A 14761-nucleotide genomic window follows, 5' to 3' on the forward strand; every position below is an offset into this window, starting at 1 on the left:
CCTCCATTCTCGGAAGCTCTTACCGCTTGACGCCGCATTTCCTGCCTTTTAGGCGAAAGGAAAGCGGAGGATTTCAAAGAGAACTACATTTCAAAGAGAACTACAATTCCCTGCAGGCAGGAGGAAAATGAGGCCACTTCCGCGGGCCTCTCGGCCCCTTCGCCTCATGGCTGTTGTAGTTTTCCCATTTATTTTTCCCCCAGGAAGTGGCTGCGAGTTACAGATAGGTCGGTAGCTGTTGGCACAGGTCATATTCTAAGTTTTAGCATATAAGCCGAGAGAGAGAGAGAGAGAGAGAGAGAGAGAGAGAGAGAGAGAGAGAGAGAGGCCCTGCGATGCTGTCTAGGGTCCCTTTAAGGAGCACCTGCATGCCCTTCCAATTCAGAACCCCTGGAGCAGGGTTGCCAGGCTGCAGCTGGGGGCCAGGAGGGAGGGGATTAGGGCAGGTCCCAGTGGGAATCTCCCTCCCTCCCTCTGAGCCCTCTTTCTTTGCCTGCTTACTTCCCAGAGACCCAGAGAGTAGGTCCCCAGCTAAAAAGAGGGTCAGGTATGTTTAGAAATTGGCCGGAGAGGCAAGGTACCGAGGCGTGAATGTAAAAAGCTTCTCTGCAGGCAGGAGGAGAGGAATTTCCAGGATTCCAGGCAGGTGGGTGCCAGAGGCCTGGGGTCACTGAGGGTCGAGTGTTGGGGGTCCAGGGTCCTAATTTCCCATGCCTGGGTATAGAAGAGTTAGCTATTTGGGGGAGAGAAAACCAGATTCCTGTGCCCCTGAAAGTAACGAAAGCTGGAAACAGGCTGCTGGGTCCCTGGAATTCCAGCTGTCTGGGTCCAGGAGAAAATTTAAAGCATAAGATCAGGTGTTGGAGGGCAGAACATCCACTGGGGTGTTGGATCTGTGTCCTGACGCCTCAGCCTTGCTTCTCCAGGATGTCTCAGGAGAATGACACATGGACGAAAGAGTGAGTGGGGAGAACAGGATGGGGAGAGCAGGGATGGAAATGGGGGTGCAGGAGGAACTCAGAGTTTGATAATGCCCACACCCACTCAACTCTGGCTTCTTAACCTTATTGGTGGGTCGGGCACCATCAGCCTGGCAGTAAGGGGCAGGGGGCCTGGACTCCTGAGTCCTGACAAGGAAGGGCTGGGGATCTCTGACTCCTGGATTCCAGACAGGCCAGTGCTGGGAAAAAAGAGTTTCAGAACTCTTCTGTGACCTCACAGAGTGCTCAGCACCCTAAGTTGGGCCTGGAGAGGGAAGGGGAGGCTCTTGGGCTGTTGGGGGGCGGGGAGGGGAAAAGGCGGGGGAGGTGTTGCCCTGCTTGTTGTCACCATGAGCCTGCACCTCTCTCAGGTTGCTGGGGGATGAGCTGGCCGCCATGAGGTTGCAGAAGCTGGAACAACAGGTACTATGCGCGGGAGTCCTGCCAGCCCCTCTTCCGCCTTCCACAGCTTCCAGGAACACCACCCCCAGGACTTGCTCTGGGACTCCTGGCCCTCTTTGTCTCCCACCAAGCCTCAAGTCTGCAATTGGGAAATGAGAAAATAGGAAGTTGGGCTTCTAAAGAAGCAAACCCTGGGGATGAGAGTCCAAAATTTCTAAAGAACTAAGGTTCTGGAGGGCGGGACTGCTAGGGCCCTGGGGGAAGAGGGGATTGGGTGCGAGGACTGCTGGATCTGAGGAAGGAGGGACTGAGAGCCTGGACTCTCCCTCTCATGCCTGCCTCCCCTTGCCCCGGGCCCTCTTTCACCCCTGTCTTCCTGTCTGGTTCCTGGTCGCCACCCCCTCACCCCCTTTTCCCACTCCTGCAGCGGCGGCTTTTTGAGAAGAAGCAGCGGCGGAAGCGCCAAGAGCCCCTCATGGTTCAGGCCAATCCCGACGCTTCCCTGCGACCCCGGCGACCATGGAGGCGGGAGGAGCGCCTCGCAGGGGACCGCGGTGAGGAAAAGTTCCCAGTGTCGGGCAGGAGCCTAGGCCTAGAGGGAGGGGTCTGCGGGAATTTGGGACGGGGCCTAAAGGGCTCAGGGTGGAGGGGCGGAATGGAGTCCAGAAGAGCCCAGTGCAGGCCCCTTGGGGGCCCAGGAGCAGGACCCGCCTGAGCTCAGCGGCGGGATGGCCAGAGCGCGGGGCAAGGCGGGGTACAACTGGAGGGTGGGGCCGGAGAGAATCCCTTGATTGGGCTTCTTGGAGCTCTGGGGCGGGGCTTGAGGGAGCTGCGGGGGCGGGCCCTGGAAGCGCCTGAAGGCTGGAATTAACAAAGCCTGGGGGGCGGGGCCTGGATCATTTAGAGACCGGTCCGGGAGAGACTGAGAGCCCCCTGTGGGATTGTGTGCCCGCGCTGAGTCCGCAACAATTTAGCCGTAGAGCTGTGCTTGGTTGAGACTTAGGACGGAGTTAGCGTTCTGAATGGGTCTCAGGGGTTTGGGTGGTCAGAGACAGTGCCTGGGAGTCTGTGGGGAGGCAGCTCTGCGCAGAGGACGGAAATTTGTACATCGTGTTAATGGGATCCGCTGCACCTTCTCCCAGGCCTTGGAAACCCTTTCCTCCAGGAGAACATGCCAGAGGCACATCTGTGCTCTGGCCTCCACAGTGCCCTGGGCTTCACGATCTGCGGTGGAGATGGCAGTGGCGAATGTGACCCACTGGTTTCGCCGACAAAAGCAGGTAATCTCGAGTCCTTGGACCTGCCTATATCCTAGAACTACACTCCCTCAGAATTCAGGACTCTGGAACCTTTCTCTCCAAAGGACCCAGGAGTCCAGCCCACTCTGGGCTCTGTCATTCCTCACAGCAAGGAGTCTAGGTCCTGAAACTCCTTCTCCAACACTCAGGAATCTGAATCTACAGGCCCCCTCCCCTGCCCAGCCCAGCCATCCTGGTCTCTAGTCCTTCTCCTTCTCCTGGCTTCCAGATAGTTCCGATCTGGAGTTGGAGGAAGTGTCCATGGAGGATATTCTTGTTTCTCCACCTCCTTACAAAGAGCCTCCCAGGATTCGACGCAGGGGTTGGCCAGCCCTCCAACGACCTGGTAATTTCAGGGACACTGGGTGAAATCCTCTTCCCTTTTTTGTAACAGCATTATTGAAATACATTTCACATACCATACAATTCATGCATTTAAAGTTTACCATTCCATGGTTTTTAGTATATTTACAGAGATGAGCAGCCATCACCACATTCAATTGTAGAACATTATCATTGTCCCAAAAGAAACCCTGTACCTTTTAGCAGTGACACCCCCCTCCCCAACACGCACACCTCATTTCTCCAGCCCTAGGCAAACACTAATCTGCTATCTCTTTAGACCTTCCTATTCTGGACGTTTCATTTAAATAGAATAATATAGTATATGAACTGTGGCTTCTTTTACTTAGCATGTTTGTAATGATCACTTTTGTTGTAGCATTATCAGTACGTCATTACTTTTTATTTCTTGATGATATCGTATGACAATTCCTTCTATTCTTATAGACCAATGATTCAATATGACCAATTGATTCGTATGACCAATGATTCAACAACAGGACTCCTTTTGAAAAAAAAATTTTAATGTCTGTTTACTTATTTTGAGAGAGACAGAGAGAGCAGGGAAGGGGCAGAGAAAGAGGGAGGCACAGAATCTGAAGCAGTCTCCAGGCTCTGAGCTGTCAGCAGAGTCCAACGCAGGGCTCCAACCCATGAACCTCGAGATCATGACCTGAGCCGAAGTCGGAGGCTTCACTGACTGAGCCACCCAGGCGTCCCAATAACAGAACTTTTAATTATCGTCCCAAACTTCATTCCTCCGCTCCATTTTAGCTCCTAGTCTCTCTGATGTGGTCTTTGGGAGAAGGGAAATAGAGGACTTTAACCCCTCTCTATTCTTAGATCCAGGGATCTAGAGACTTCTCAGCCGGTGTAGGTACCCATGTACACGGGGGAGAAGGAAGATCTGGCAAGTGTGAGGAGTCATACAAAGAGGCCAGAAACCCAGGATATCTGGCCTTTTCCAGGTGACCTTGTCCCAAGTTCCTGGGACTCGGGTGTCCTGAGCCAGCCTTCTTCTGGCTTCTTCCACCCCTTAGGGGCCAGTGCACAGGAAGAGAGCAAATTCCAGGATGTTGGAGACGAATATGAGGTACCCAGTCCAGGACCAAACCCTGGAATGAATGGTGACGGGGGACATGGAGACTTGGCCTCCAAAAAGGTGGGAGGTGGCACAGCCAATCAGGATATAGCAGGAGGGCGAAACGGGGACTCTAGAGTGGGTGGGTGTAAAACTCTGCAGCCTAATCAGAGGCCCTTTTTACTGGTGGGCGGAACCTGTTATGATTGGTCTAGTAGTTTCTCTCTGTGTGTTACCATTTATGAAATCAATCTAGAGGATTTAAATCTATGTAAGCACATACATTAAAATCCAGCCCACCAAAAAGTAGCGAGCTTTGGAGAGAAGGGGTGAAACAGTGATAGGGAAAAGCTAGTTGGCACTCGCTCTGGTATTGATGAAAGTAAGTTAAATAGTTTCAAGTGGGTCGCTCTGGGCCATATTATGTTATCTAGACCGAATCAACACTGGTTTTAGCTGAAGGGACGGTGCTTTCAAAGGGATTCTCCAAGCGGTAGGTGGAGTGGGCGTGGCTTCAGCGGGACGTTATTAGTGGTAACCAATGAGGACTTGGTTGGGTGGGCCCCTTGGAGGTACTGGCCAATCAGCACGTGACCGGGATGTTTGGCCAATAGGCGGAAGGCATGGTTGAGGGAGGGCGTAACCCTGAGCTGGCGTGGCCAATCAGTAGTTGACAAGCCTGGGGTGGGGGCGGGTCTCAGCTCTGTCCCCTGACTTGAATTTGGCGCGTGGGCTAGGGCAAGCACCCGGAAGAGAAGAAAGAGGAGTCGGAGTCTACAGTGAACTCCCCAGGAGCGGCCGAAGAGGAGGTGTCGGAGGACCCGGAAGGCGAGAAAGACGCAGGCAGCAGTGATGTAGGAAGCTCGTCCTGCTCGCCTCCCCGCGCCCCAGGCCCTCGACTGGGAGAAGACATGGAAGCGTATGTCCTGCGGCCAGCGCTGCGCGGCCGCATAGTGCAGTGCCGCATCAGCCGCGACAAGCGCGGCGTAGACAAGGGCATGTTCCCTTTCTACCATCTCTACCTGGAGGCGGCCGACGGGCGGAAGGTGCGGTCTGACAGCCTCTGGAACGAGATCCACCTCCCAGGGACAAGCCCCGCCCCTTTCTGAGCCTAGTCGAGACTTAAAAGATTCCAGGCCTTGCTCGTCTTTGAGCTAGGACTTGTGAACTCCAACGCCAAGCCCCGCCCTTCACAGAACTTTCTGTGAAAGGCTCCTTTCTCAGTGGCCTTAACCAAGCTCATTACTAGGCTTCGTCCCCTCTTGAGATAAGCCTGCCTTTCTCAAAGCCTCAGCCTTGGTCTCAAAGGCTCAAAGTCTCTTTGAGTCTCAAAGTCTCAGCCTCCAAAACTCCACCCCTTACATACCCTCTCAAGGTATTGGCCCCATTGTGTTTGGCCCCTCAAAGAGCCTTCTTATCTATCAGGCCCCACCCATGCCTGGGATAAACCCGGCCCCTCAGGAACCAAGCCCCTCCCCCAGAGCCAGGCCACGTCCCTCTCAAGCTGGCCAGTTCCCCCTCAGTGTGGTGGCCTCTCTTCAAAGTACTCTCCCAAAAAGAGGCTATTTCCCTTCTCGGTAGTGCCAGACTTGCTCTTCCCCGGTGAAATGCCTACCAAAGTCCTGCAGTGTTCCACTTGAGGCTCTTCCCTATTCTCCAAAGCGGCCCAGCCTTGCCACAGTTGGGCTGCCCGCTGCCTGGGCTCAGCCCTGACCCAAGTCCCAATTGCGGAACGGATGAGGGGGAGATATTAAGATGTGACGCGCCGCTTCCGGACGTAGCAGATGACTTCGTTCAGAGAGAACCACATCTCCCAGCAAGGCTTGAGATATTTAGTGCTCCATTACCCTCTCCTCTGTCATGGGGACGTGGTGTTTCCTTGTCTTAGACCCCTGACCCTAGCCGGATACCAGAAATCAATCCTGATGGGCTGTTTTTCCTATCCACAGCACTTCCTCCTGGCCGGACGCAAGAGAAAAAGGAGCAAAACCTCCAATTACCTCATTTCCCTGGACCCCACAGACCTGTCTCGGGATGGGGACAACTTTGTGGGCAAAGTCAGGTGGGCAGAGCCCTGATATGTGTGCAAAACGGGGGCGGGGGAGGGGCGGCGGCAGGGGAGAAGGGCAAGGGAACTACATTTCCCAGAAGGCCACAGAGCGCAAGTTCCACCTGTTCAAGGACCTTTTGTCTTAGACTGATGGGTTCTGTTATTTCTTCACGTGGTAGCCCCGGGGTGGTTGGGAATAGGAGAACTAAGGGCTTTGAAGCAGAGGTTGACATTTAGGACAAGTTCTGGGGCCGCCTGGGTGGCTCAGTCTGTTAGGCCCTCGACTCTTGATTTCGGCTCAGGTCATGATCCCATGGTTGGTGAGATCTAGCGCTGAGTCAGGCTCTGTGCTGACAGTGTGAAGCCTGCTTGGGATTCTCTCTCTCAAAATAAATAAATAAACTTAAAAAAAAAAAACAAAAACATTTGACTTCTGGGGAGGCAAGGGGGGGTGGGACTCCTAAGTTCCTGTGGGAGAGGGCTGTAATGTATGGATGTAATGTAATGCATGCATTCTTGAATCTTTGGGGGAAGAAGGTTCCTAAAAGGCCAAGGCAGGAGGCTAAAAGTCATGGCTTATCAAAGAAACAAAGGGGCTAGGGCTGTGGATACATGGAACACAAAACTTAAATCTCAAGCAGAGGGTTAACGGGAAGAGTTGATGACATGGGAAAGCACTCCAAGTACAGCAAAACAGTAATTATGATTTTTGCTCTGACCACCCCCCCTCCTGGAGCAGATCTAATGTCCTGGGCACCAAGTTCACCATCTTTGACAATGGAGTGAACCCTGAAAGGAAGAATTTTGTCCCGGAGACCACTCGGATCAGAGAGGAGCTGGGGGCTGTGTGCTATGTGAGTTTCCTGGAGACAAGAGAGAATGAAGCAGGACGGTGGGGAGGAGAAAGAGCCAGGCCAACTGGAGCATAATTCCCACAGGAGACCAACGTCTTGGGATTCCGAGGGCCCCGGAAAATGACTGTGATCATTCCAGGAATCGATGACCAGAACCAGAGACTCCGCGTCCAGCCACAAAACGTGAGTTGGCTAAGGCTGAGACTGTCTGGGTCAGTGGGAGAGGAAGGTCTGGGGGACTGGCCATAGGTCCTAAGGGAGAAGGGGGCCCATGGCTTGCAGAAGGTCATATGTGAAGCCAGGAGGACTTTGTTAGACTTCTATGTTTCCCAGAGGAGAGAGACTAGAGACTCAAAAATCTGCATCCGGAGGAAAAAGGCCCATTGGTGGTAGGTTAACCCCCCCCCCCCCCCCCCACTTTATCTTCTAGGAGCAGGAGTCACTACTGTGTCGCCTCCAACGGGGAGCTAGCCAGGGACTGGTCCTGCTACAAAACAAAGCCCCGTGGTGGAGCTACAGGAGCGGCGCCTACGTACTCAATTTTCACGGTCGAGTCACCCAGGCCTCGGTCAAGAACTTCCAGATCGTGCATCCGGATGACCGTGAGCTCCTAAGAACCGTTTTACCTGGGCGGGGAGTAAGGGGAGGTTGGAGGGTGGCATGAGCCGACAAGAACTACGTCTCCCATCAGCATTTGAGCGTTTGTCTAGGCTGGGCCGAATCCACGCTGTTGCAAAGCCTGTTGGGAAATGTAGTTTTTTAAGCGGCCCTCGGTTTCTGGGCTTAGCGGGCGCGCCGCCCAGCCTTTGTGTAGTTCCGGAAGCTCAGAGGACCGCGGGAGGGAATTGAGGGGTGAGGCTGGGCTTAGATCCTGACTTCCTCCTCAGCCGATGCCCTCGTGCTCCAGTTCGGCCGCGTGGCCCCAGACACGTTCATCATGGACTTCTGCTTCCCGCTTTGCCCCCTCCAAGCCTTCGCCATCTGCTTGTCCAGTTTCGATGGAAAGCTGGCGTGTGAGTAGTCCAATGAAATACCATACCCTCGTCAGCTTCTGTTGCCTGCTCATTGGGAGAAAGGGCCCCAGCGCGCCTTCTTTTGCATCACCTTACTATTAACACCTCGTACGCTGCCTGGGTGCCCAGTCGTGTGATTCAGGGAGTGGGCTTTTCAGCAGCACCTGCTTTCCCGGGACTCAGAGTCGTGGGAGATGGGTCTTAAGCAACAGAAAATCAAAACGCATCTTAAGAATCACGGGGAACGATTCTGGAATCGCCAGAGGGGGTCAGGGGTGGGACATCAGGCGGTAGGCACAGCTTATACAAAGGTCTTAAAGTGGAAAGAGACTTGATTGGCTTGGGAATATGAAAGCCTGGGGAAGCAAGGAGAGGGGGCAGGGCTGGAGGCTGGACAAAGGACAGGATGTTTGGGCCATTCTTCTTTGAACTGCTCAACAGATCTGAGGTCAGAAAAGACTTCTGAGTTGGAGGCAAACTTAAATTCAAGACATGCATGGGTGAGAGAGTAATTACAATACTGGCTAACACCTGTATAACATCTGTTATTTGGGGGCACCTGGGTGGCTCGGTCGATTAAGCCTCCGACTTCGTTTCAGGTCATGATCTCATGGTTTGTGGGTTCAAGCCCCGCGTCGGGCTCTGTGCTGACAGCTCAGAGCCTGGAGCCTGTATCAGATTCTGTGTCTCCCTCTCTCTCTCTGACCCTCCCCCGTTCATGCTCTGTCTCTGTCTCAAAAATAAATAAGCGTTAAAAAATAAATAAATAGGGGCGCCTGGGTGGCTCAGTCGGTTAAGCGGCCGACTTCGGCTCAGGTCATGATCTCACGGTCTGTGAGTTCAAGCCCCGCATCGGGCTCTGTGCTGACAGCTCAGAGCCTGGAGCCTGTTTCGGATTCTGTGTCTCCCTCTCTCTGACCCTCCCCTGTTCATGCTCTGTCTCTCCCTGTCTCAAAAATAAATAAAACGTTAAAAAATAAATAAATAAATAAAGCTGAAAAAAAAATTGTTATTTAGCAAGGATTATTTTTGCCAGTTTTTTTTTTTTTTTTTTTTACTTTTTTAATGTTTATTTATTTTTGAGAGAGAACATGTGTGAGCAGGGGAGGGACAGAGAGAGGGAGAAAAAGGATCCAAAGCCGACCCTGCACCCAAAGGAAACAGCCCGATGCGGGGCTCGAACTCACAAAACGTGAGATCATGATGAGCCGAAGTCAGATGCTTAAGCAACTGAGCCACCCAGGCGCCCCAATTTTTATTTACTTATTTTTTAAGTTTATCTATTGTTTTGAGAGAGCACGCAAGCAGAGGAGGGGCAGAGTGGGAGGGAGAGAATCCCAAGCAGGCTCCATTGCCAGCAGAGCCCAACATGGGGCTCAGTCTTATGAACCACGAGATCATGACCTGAGCAGAGTCATTTGCTTAACCAACTGAGTCAGCCAGGCGCCCTTGGCAAGGATTGTTTTAAATATGAACATCTTGGGGTGTCTGGCTGGCTCAGTCATGAGAGGGTAGGACTCTTGATCTCAAGGTTGAGTTCAAGCCCCACATTGGGTGCAGGAATTACTTAAAATCACTCAATAAGAACTCCTTTGGGGCCTTACAATCCTGTAACATATGTGCTGTTAGTCACAATCTCTGGAACAGGGCTTATAAATATGAAATTGGACAGCTGGGAGCCTCAAGCAATTCGCTATTTTTTTTTTTTTTTAATTTTTTAACGTTTATTATTTTTGAGACAGAGCATGAACAGGAGAGGGTCACAGAGAGGGAGACACAGAATCTGAAACAGGCTCCAGGCTCTGAGCTGTCAGCACAGAGCCCGACGCGGGGCTCGAACTCACAGACCGTGAAATCATGACCTGAGCCGAAGTCGGCCACTTAACCGACTGAGCCACCCAGGCGCCCCGCAATTCGCTATTTAAATGGCCAATAGGAGGATGGGTATATTCCGGGGAGGCATGGAGGACTAGAAATGAACCCCCCCCCCATTTTTTTAAACGTTTATTTATTTTTGAGACAGAGAGCGAGCGTGAGCAGGAGAGAAGCAGAGAGAGAGGGAGACAGAATCCAAAACAGGCTCCTGGCTCCGAGCTGTTAGTACAGAGCCTGACGCGGGGCTTGAACTCACAAACCATGAGATTGTGACCTGAGCCAAAGTCAGATGCTTTACCCACTGAGCCACCCAGATGCCCCTGAACCCTTGTTGTTTGTTTTTTTTGTTTTTTTTTTTTTGAGATTACTGAGTCCAGCTCCTAGCCCCCCTTGGGGAGATAACTGTCCCAAGTTTATTTGAGAGAGAGAGAGAGAACGGGTGGGGTAAAGGCAGAGAGAGGGGACAGAAGATCCGAAGCAAGCTCCATGCCAACACCAGAGAGCCCGATGCAGGGCTTGAACTCACTAACAGGGAGATCATGACCTGAGCTGAAATCAGACTTACGTGGCTGAGCCACCCAGGCGCCCCTGTCCCAAGTTTAATAAAATTTAGGCAGAGGCCAGAGAAAAATTAACAAGACCCACCAGCCCTTAGTTCAAAAGCCTCAGGACAAGAAGCAGATTTGAGTGATGATGGGAAACACAGTTTATTCTCTATTGAGTACTCCCCTTTATCCCGAGGGTAGTGGAGATTGTCAGTTCAGATACACACAGTGGTAGGGACATTGCTTGCTACAAATCACAAAGTTTTATTTCTTATATAAAACAATATACAAAAAATAAATAATATAAACGTGAAACTACATGATCTTAGCCACGCCTCCCACTGAGGTCCAAGCCGGGAGACAGGGACAGAGGGGCGAAGGGAGATGCCGTAACAAGGCTCAAGGCTGTGGCCTGGGCAGAGGACAATGGTAAGATCTGGGTAGGAGCAGGTGTGGTGGCCAGAGGAGGCGGAGAGTTCCCAAAGCGTGCCCAGGCCCTGGCCCGGGCAGCAGGGGTGAGACAGGGGCCCAGCTGCTCCTGGGCCTGAGCAATGCGACGGGCGAAGCGGCTTCGATCTCGGGCTAGCTGCTCCCAGGGTCCCCGGCGGGCGGCCCGGGCTGGTCCTGCCCAGACAGCCAGGAGATGGACAGAGACCTTCTCAGAGAAGCGGACCTGGAGGTGGACCAGCACAGACACAAGACGCACATGTCCACAGGGAGGGGGGCGGTGGGAGGGGCCGGGAAAAGAGAGAGAGAACCAAACAAAAATTAGTTCCACAAGAATGCTTGTGATCTGGTTAGTCACCTGCTAGCCATTCACCCACCAGATCCGGCCCCCTGCAGATGGAGGCGGTTGGTTCCCTGATGCTGACAATGAACCACAGCTGCCCCCTCTCCTCACAGGGGCCCAGCCTCTTGCAAAGGATTGCGTTACCGTGAACACAGCCCTCCCAGCGGAGTTCACATGCAACCCTCTGCAACACACAGGGGACCCAGAAGTTGGGGCGTTCGGCCCCTCCCCCGCCCCAGCCCAGGAGCTCCAGGAAGGAAGATAAGAGTTCCAGCTCCTCCCTAAGACTGGAGAACTTGAGCCCTCCGCACCCACCTTTCTGGCCTTTACCGGAGGCTCAGGGTCAGGACGCCGGGTGGGGGTTTCCGTGGACTTAAGTCGCCTCTGTAGTCGGACGGGTAGCCGAGGGGGAGCCCAGGGAGGTGGTGGCCTTTCTCCAGGTAAATAGATGGCCACTCGGAAGGGGCGGGGCTCAGCTTCTCCCTGCTGCTTAGCAACTTCCCTTCCTTCTGTGTCCTCTCCCAGCCGATACATCCAGCCCCTGAGGAGGGCGCTCTGAGCCTGAAGGGAGGGACTCAGCGCCGAGTCAGTGGCTTCTGAGTCATCCTCCTCCTCATTCTCATCTTCCTCTTCTGTGTCCTCTCCTGGCCGATAAACCCAGGCCCTTAAGAAGGTACCTGTTGGGGGGACAGAAGAAGCAGCCTCAGCTTCTCCCTCCTCCTCAGCTGCTCCTGAGTCACTGAACTCCTCTTCCTCCTCCTCCTCCTCCGTGTCCTCTCCTGGCCGATACACCCAACCCCTGATGAAAGTATTTGTGGACGGGATGGAAGAGGGACCCTCAGCTTCTCCCTCCTCCTCAGCTGCTCCCGAGTCACTGAATTCATCTTCCTCCTCGTCCTCCTCCGTGTCCTCTCCTGGCCGGTACACCCAGGCCCTGACGAAGGCATTTGTGGATGGGATGGAAGAGGGACCCTCAGCTTCTCCCCCCTCCTCAGCTGCTCCCGAGTCACTGAATTCATCTTCCTCCTCGTCCTCCTCCGTGTCCTCTCCTGGCCGGTACACCCAGGCCCTGACGAAGGCATTTGTGGATGGGATGGAAGAGGGACCCTCAGCTTCTCCCCCCTCCTCAGCTGCTCCCGAGTCACTGAATTCATCTTCCTCCTCGTCCTCCGTGTCCTCTCCTGGCCGGTACACCCAGGCGCTGACGAAGGCATTTGTGGATGGGATGGAAGAGGGACCCTCAGCTTCTCCCCCCTCCTCAGCTGCTCCCGAGTCACTGAATTCATCTTCCTCCTCGTCCTCCTCCGTGTCCTCTCCTGGCCGGTACACCCAGGCCCTGACGAAGGCATTTGTGGATGGGATGGAAGAGGGACCCTCAGCTTCTCCCCCCTCCTCAGCTGCTCCCGAGTCACTGAATTCATCTTCCTCCTCCTCCTCCGTGTCCTCTCCTGGCCGATACACCCAGGCGCTGACGAAGGCATTTGTGGATGGGATGGAAGAGGGACCCTCAGCTTCTCCCCCCTCCTCAGCTGCTCCCGAGTCACTGAATTCATCTTCCTCCTCGTCCTCCTCCGTGTCCTCTCCTGGCCGGTACACCCAGGCCCTGACGAAGGCATTTGTGGATGGGATGGAAGAGGGACCCTCAGCTTCTCCCCCCTCCTCAGCTGCTCCCGAGTCACTGAATTCATCTTCTTCCTCCTCAGACTCCTCTCCTGAACCACGCTCCCAGGTCCTGGCGTGAAAGCCTGAAGATGAGGGGAAAATGGAGCTCTTTGTGGCTTCTTTATTTTCTGTTCTTTTTTCCTCTGTCGCTTGACCCTCCTCCTCCCCCGCACAATACCCCCGAGCTTTAGGCTTGGATCCTGGAGACAAAGGAAAAGCAGGTGCTGTGGCAGCTTCTTTCTTTACAGCTCCTCCTTCCTCTTCCTCCTCCCCTGGACAACACTCCCAGGGTGATGGAGGAAAAGAGAAAACCGTGGCCACTTCACTTTCAGCAGCTCCTCCTTCCTCAGATTTCTCCTCTCCAGGAGGGTCCTGCAGGGCTCTTACTGGAAGGGGAGGGGAGAGGGGAGCAGGCTGGCCACCTACAAATTCACTTGCTTGCTCTTGAGGGACACTGGTTGTTTGCTCCCCGCCATCATCATCATCATCATCATCATCATCATCTGAAAGTCCCCAGGCTTCAAGGAGAGAACTACTGGCTTTTAGATCATGGCAGGCCCCCCCGAATGCGTCTCCAGCGTCCTCAACTGCTCCATCGTCTCCAGTCTCCCCTCGAAAGTGCCTGTCCTCCGGGGCACAGTGGATGCCCACAAAAGTCTGAGCTGCTCCCTCCAGACCAGCTTCTCCTTGATCGGCTCTGGCTCCTGGTTCCAACAGCCAGGGTTCTGGAGGTCCTGGGCCCCTCAGGTGGCTCCAGGCCCTGCTGAGAAGGCCCATCAGCGGGGACAGGAGGAAAAAGGGGTGGGTACCCCTCCAGGGGGCAGACTGATGGGGCGCTTGGCCTGGGGCCATCTGTCTGTGCTGGGACAAAAGGAAACAAAGCTCAGAAGCCATTTAGGGGAGAGCATCATGGGATGACTGTGAGTCACAGCCATGGAAATAGTGACACAAACAGCAACGTGAGAGTCCCTCCCCCACATTCCTTTCTGATCCCTGCCACTCCCTTCTCCAGCAGAGGTAGACGGTTCCCACCTCCTCCCCACCTCCGTTCTCTCAATACCCAGGAGTCTGAGTCCCCACTTCTCTCATTTTTCTTAGGCCCAAGAGTCCAAGCCCCCCAGCCTCTTCTCTCAGACTAAGAAGGCTCAGTTTCCAGAACTGAGAATACAGGGTCTCTACTTGCTTCCCTTGGGGACAAGGTCCTAGCCCCTGGTTCTCTTATCCATCCTGAGGGCTGGACATATCGGGCCCTCAAGACCTTCCTCCCTCTGAGACTCAAACGTTCCGACCCCCTGCATGGTTCCATCACTGGGGATCCAGGAGTCTGGCTTCCAGAGCCCTCCTCCCGCCAGGCTCAAGGCTCCAGGCTCCTAATCCTTTCTCCTTCCTAAGTCCGAGCCCTGGAGTCCGTCCTGGCCGCACCTGTTCCCAGACGCAAGAGTTCAGGCTCCCAGACCACCCTTCCTCGGAACTCACGAGTCCCGGCCTCGAACCCTCCCGTCTACGTACCTAGAAGTCCAAACTCCCTCCTCATTACCGACCCGGAGTCTGATTCCCAGCCCTCAACCCCTCAGGGCCCTGGCGTTCCGACCCCTCACTCACCGACTCCGGGCTGCGCGTCACCCTGGGGGCAGGAGGGCCGGCTCGGGCTGCCACAAGCGATCGCGGATCTGGATGGCTCGGGAAGCCAGCGCGTTCATCTCGCCCTCCGGTGTCGGGCTCTGGGACTCACGTTGTCACCGGCTACTGCAATCGCTGTCGCTGCAAAGGGGATCTGGCGTCCGGCAGGTACATGAGCGTGATCCACAGCTAAGCTTCTAAGAAGTGACGCAGCCCGCAAGGCTTTTATAATCCGACGCTACAGGGCGT

At 54.3% G+C, this 14761-nt stretch overlaps 2 protein-coding genes across 10 annotated transcripts; one reads left to right on the plus strand and one right to left on the minus strand.

The window, feature by feature from the left end:
• Window positions 1–41: 41 nt before the first annotated feature.
• TULP2 (TUB like protein 2) lies at window positions 42–8054 on the plus strand. Of its 7 annotated transcripts, none has more exons than XM_058706167.1 (13): window positions 42–227; window positions 927–959; window positions 1352–1403; window positions 1810–1936; window positions 2525–2662; window positions 2910–3026; window positions 3991–4115; window positions 4841–5149; window positions 6053–6165; window positions 6893–7007; window positions 7092–7190; window positions 7438–7609; window positions 7895–8054. In XM_058706167.1, exons 2-13 carry the CDS (start codon window positions 928–930, stop codon window positions 8026–8028), a joined length of 1533 nt encoding a protein of 510 aa, XP_058562150.1. In that variant the 5' UTR covers window positions 42–227; window position 927; the 3' UTR covers window positions 8029–8054. The 7 variants fall into 7 exon arrangements, with proteins under 7 accessions (XP_058562150.1, XP_058562149.1, XP_058562151.1 ...); XM_058706166.1 differs by lacking the exon at window positions 42–227 and adding an exon at window positions 423–646; XM_058706168.1 differs by lacking the exon at window positions 42–227 and adding an exon at window positions 423–646 and having other exon boundaries at window positions 7444–7609.
• Window positions 8055–10684: 2630 nt separating this feature from the next.
• PPP1R15A (protein phosphatase 1 regulatory subunit 15A) lies at window positions 10685–14727 on the minus strand. 3 transcript variants are annotated; one of them, XM_058708785.1, is made up of 4 exons: window positions 14495–14727; window positions 12000–13748; window positions 11546–11864; window positions 10685–11113 (listed from the first exon to the last, which is right to left on the minus strand). In XM_058708785.1, exons 2-4 carry the CDS (start codon window positions 13742–13744, stop codon window positions 10766–10768), a joined length of 2412 nt encoding a protein of 803 aa, XP_058564768.1. In that variant the 5' UTR covers window positions 13745–13748; window positions 14495–14727; the 3' UTR covers window positions 10685–10765. The 3 variants fall into 3 exon arrangements, with proteins under 3 accessions (XP_058564768.1, XP_058564766.1, XP_058564767.1); XM_058708783.1 differs by having other exon boundaries at window positions 11546–13748; XM_058708784.1 differs by having other exon boundaries at window positions 11546–13753.
• Window positions 14728–14761: the final 34 nt, after the last annotated feature.

The sequence above is a fragment of the Neofelis nebulosa genome, chromosome 17 (assembly GCF_028018385.1).
Source record: "Neofelis nebulosa isolate mNeoNeb1 chromosome 17, mNeoNeb1.pri, whole genome shotgun sequence".
Classification (NCBI taxonomy): Eukaryota; Metazoa; Chordata; class Mammalia; order Carnivora; family Felidae; genus Neofelis; species Neofelis nebulosa.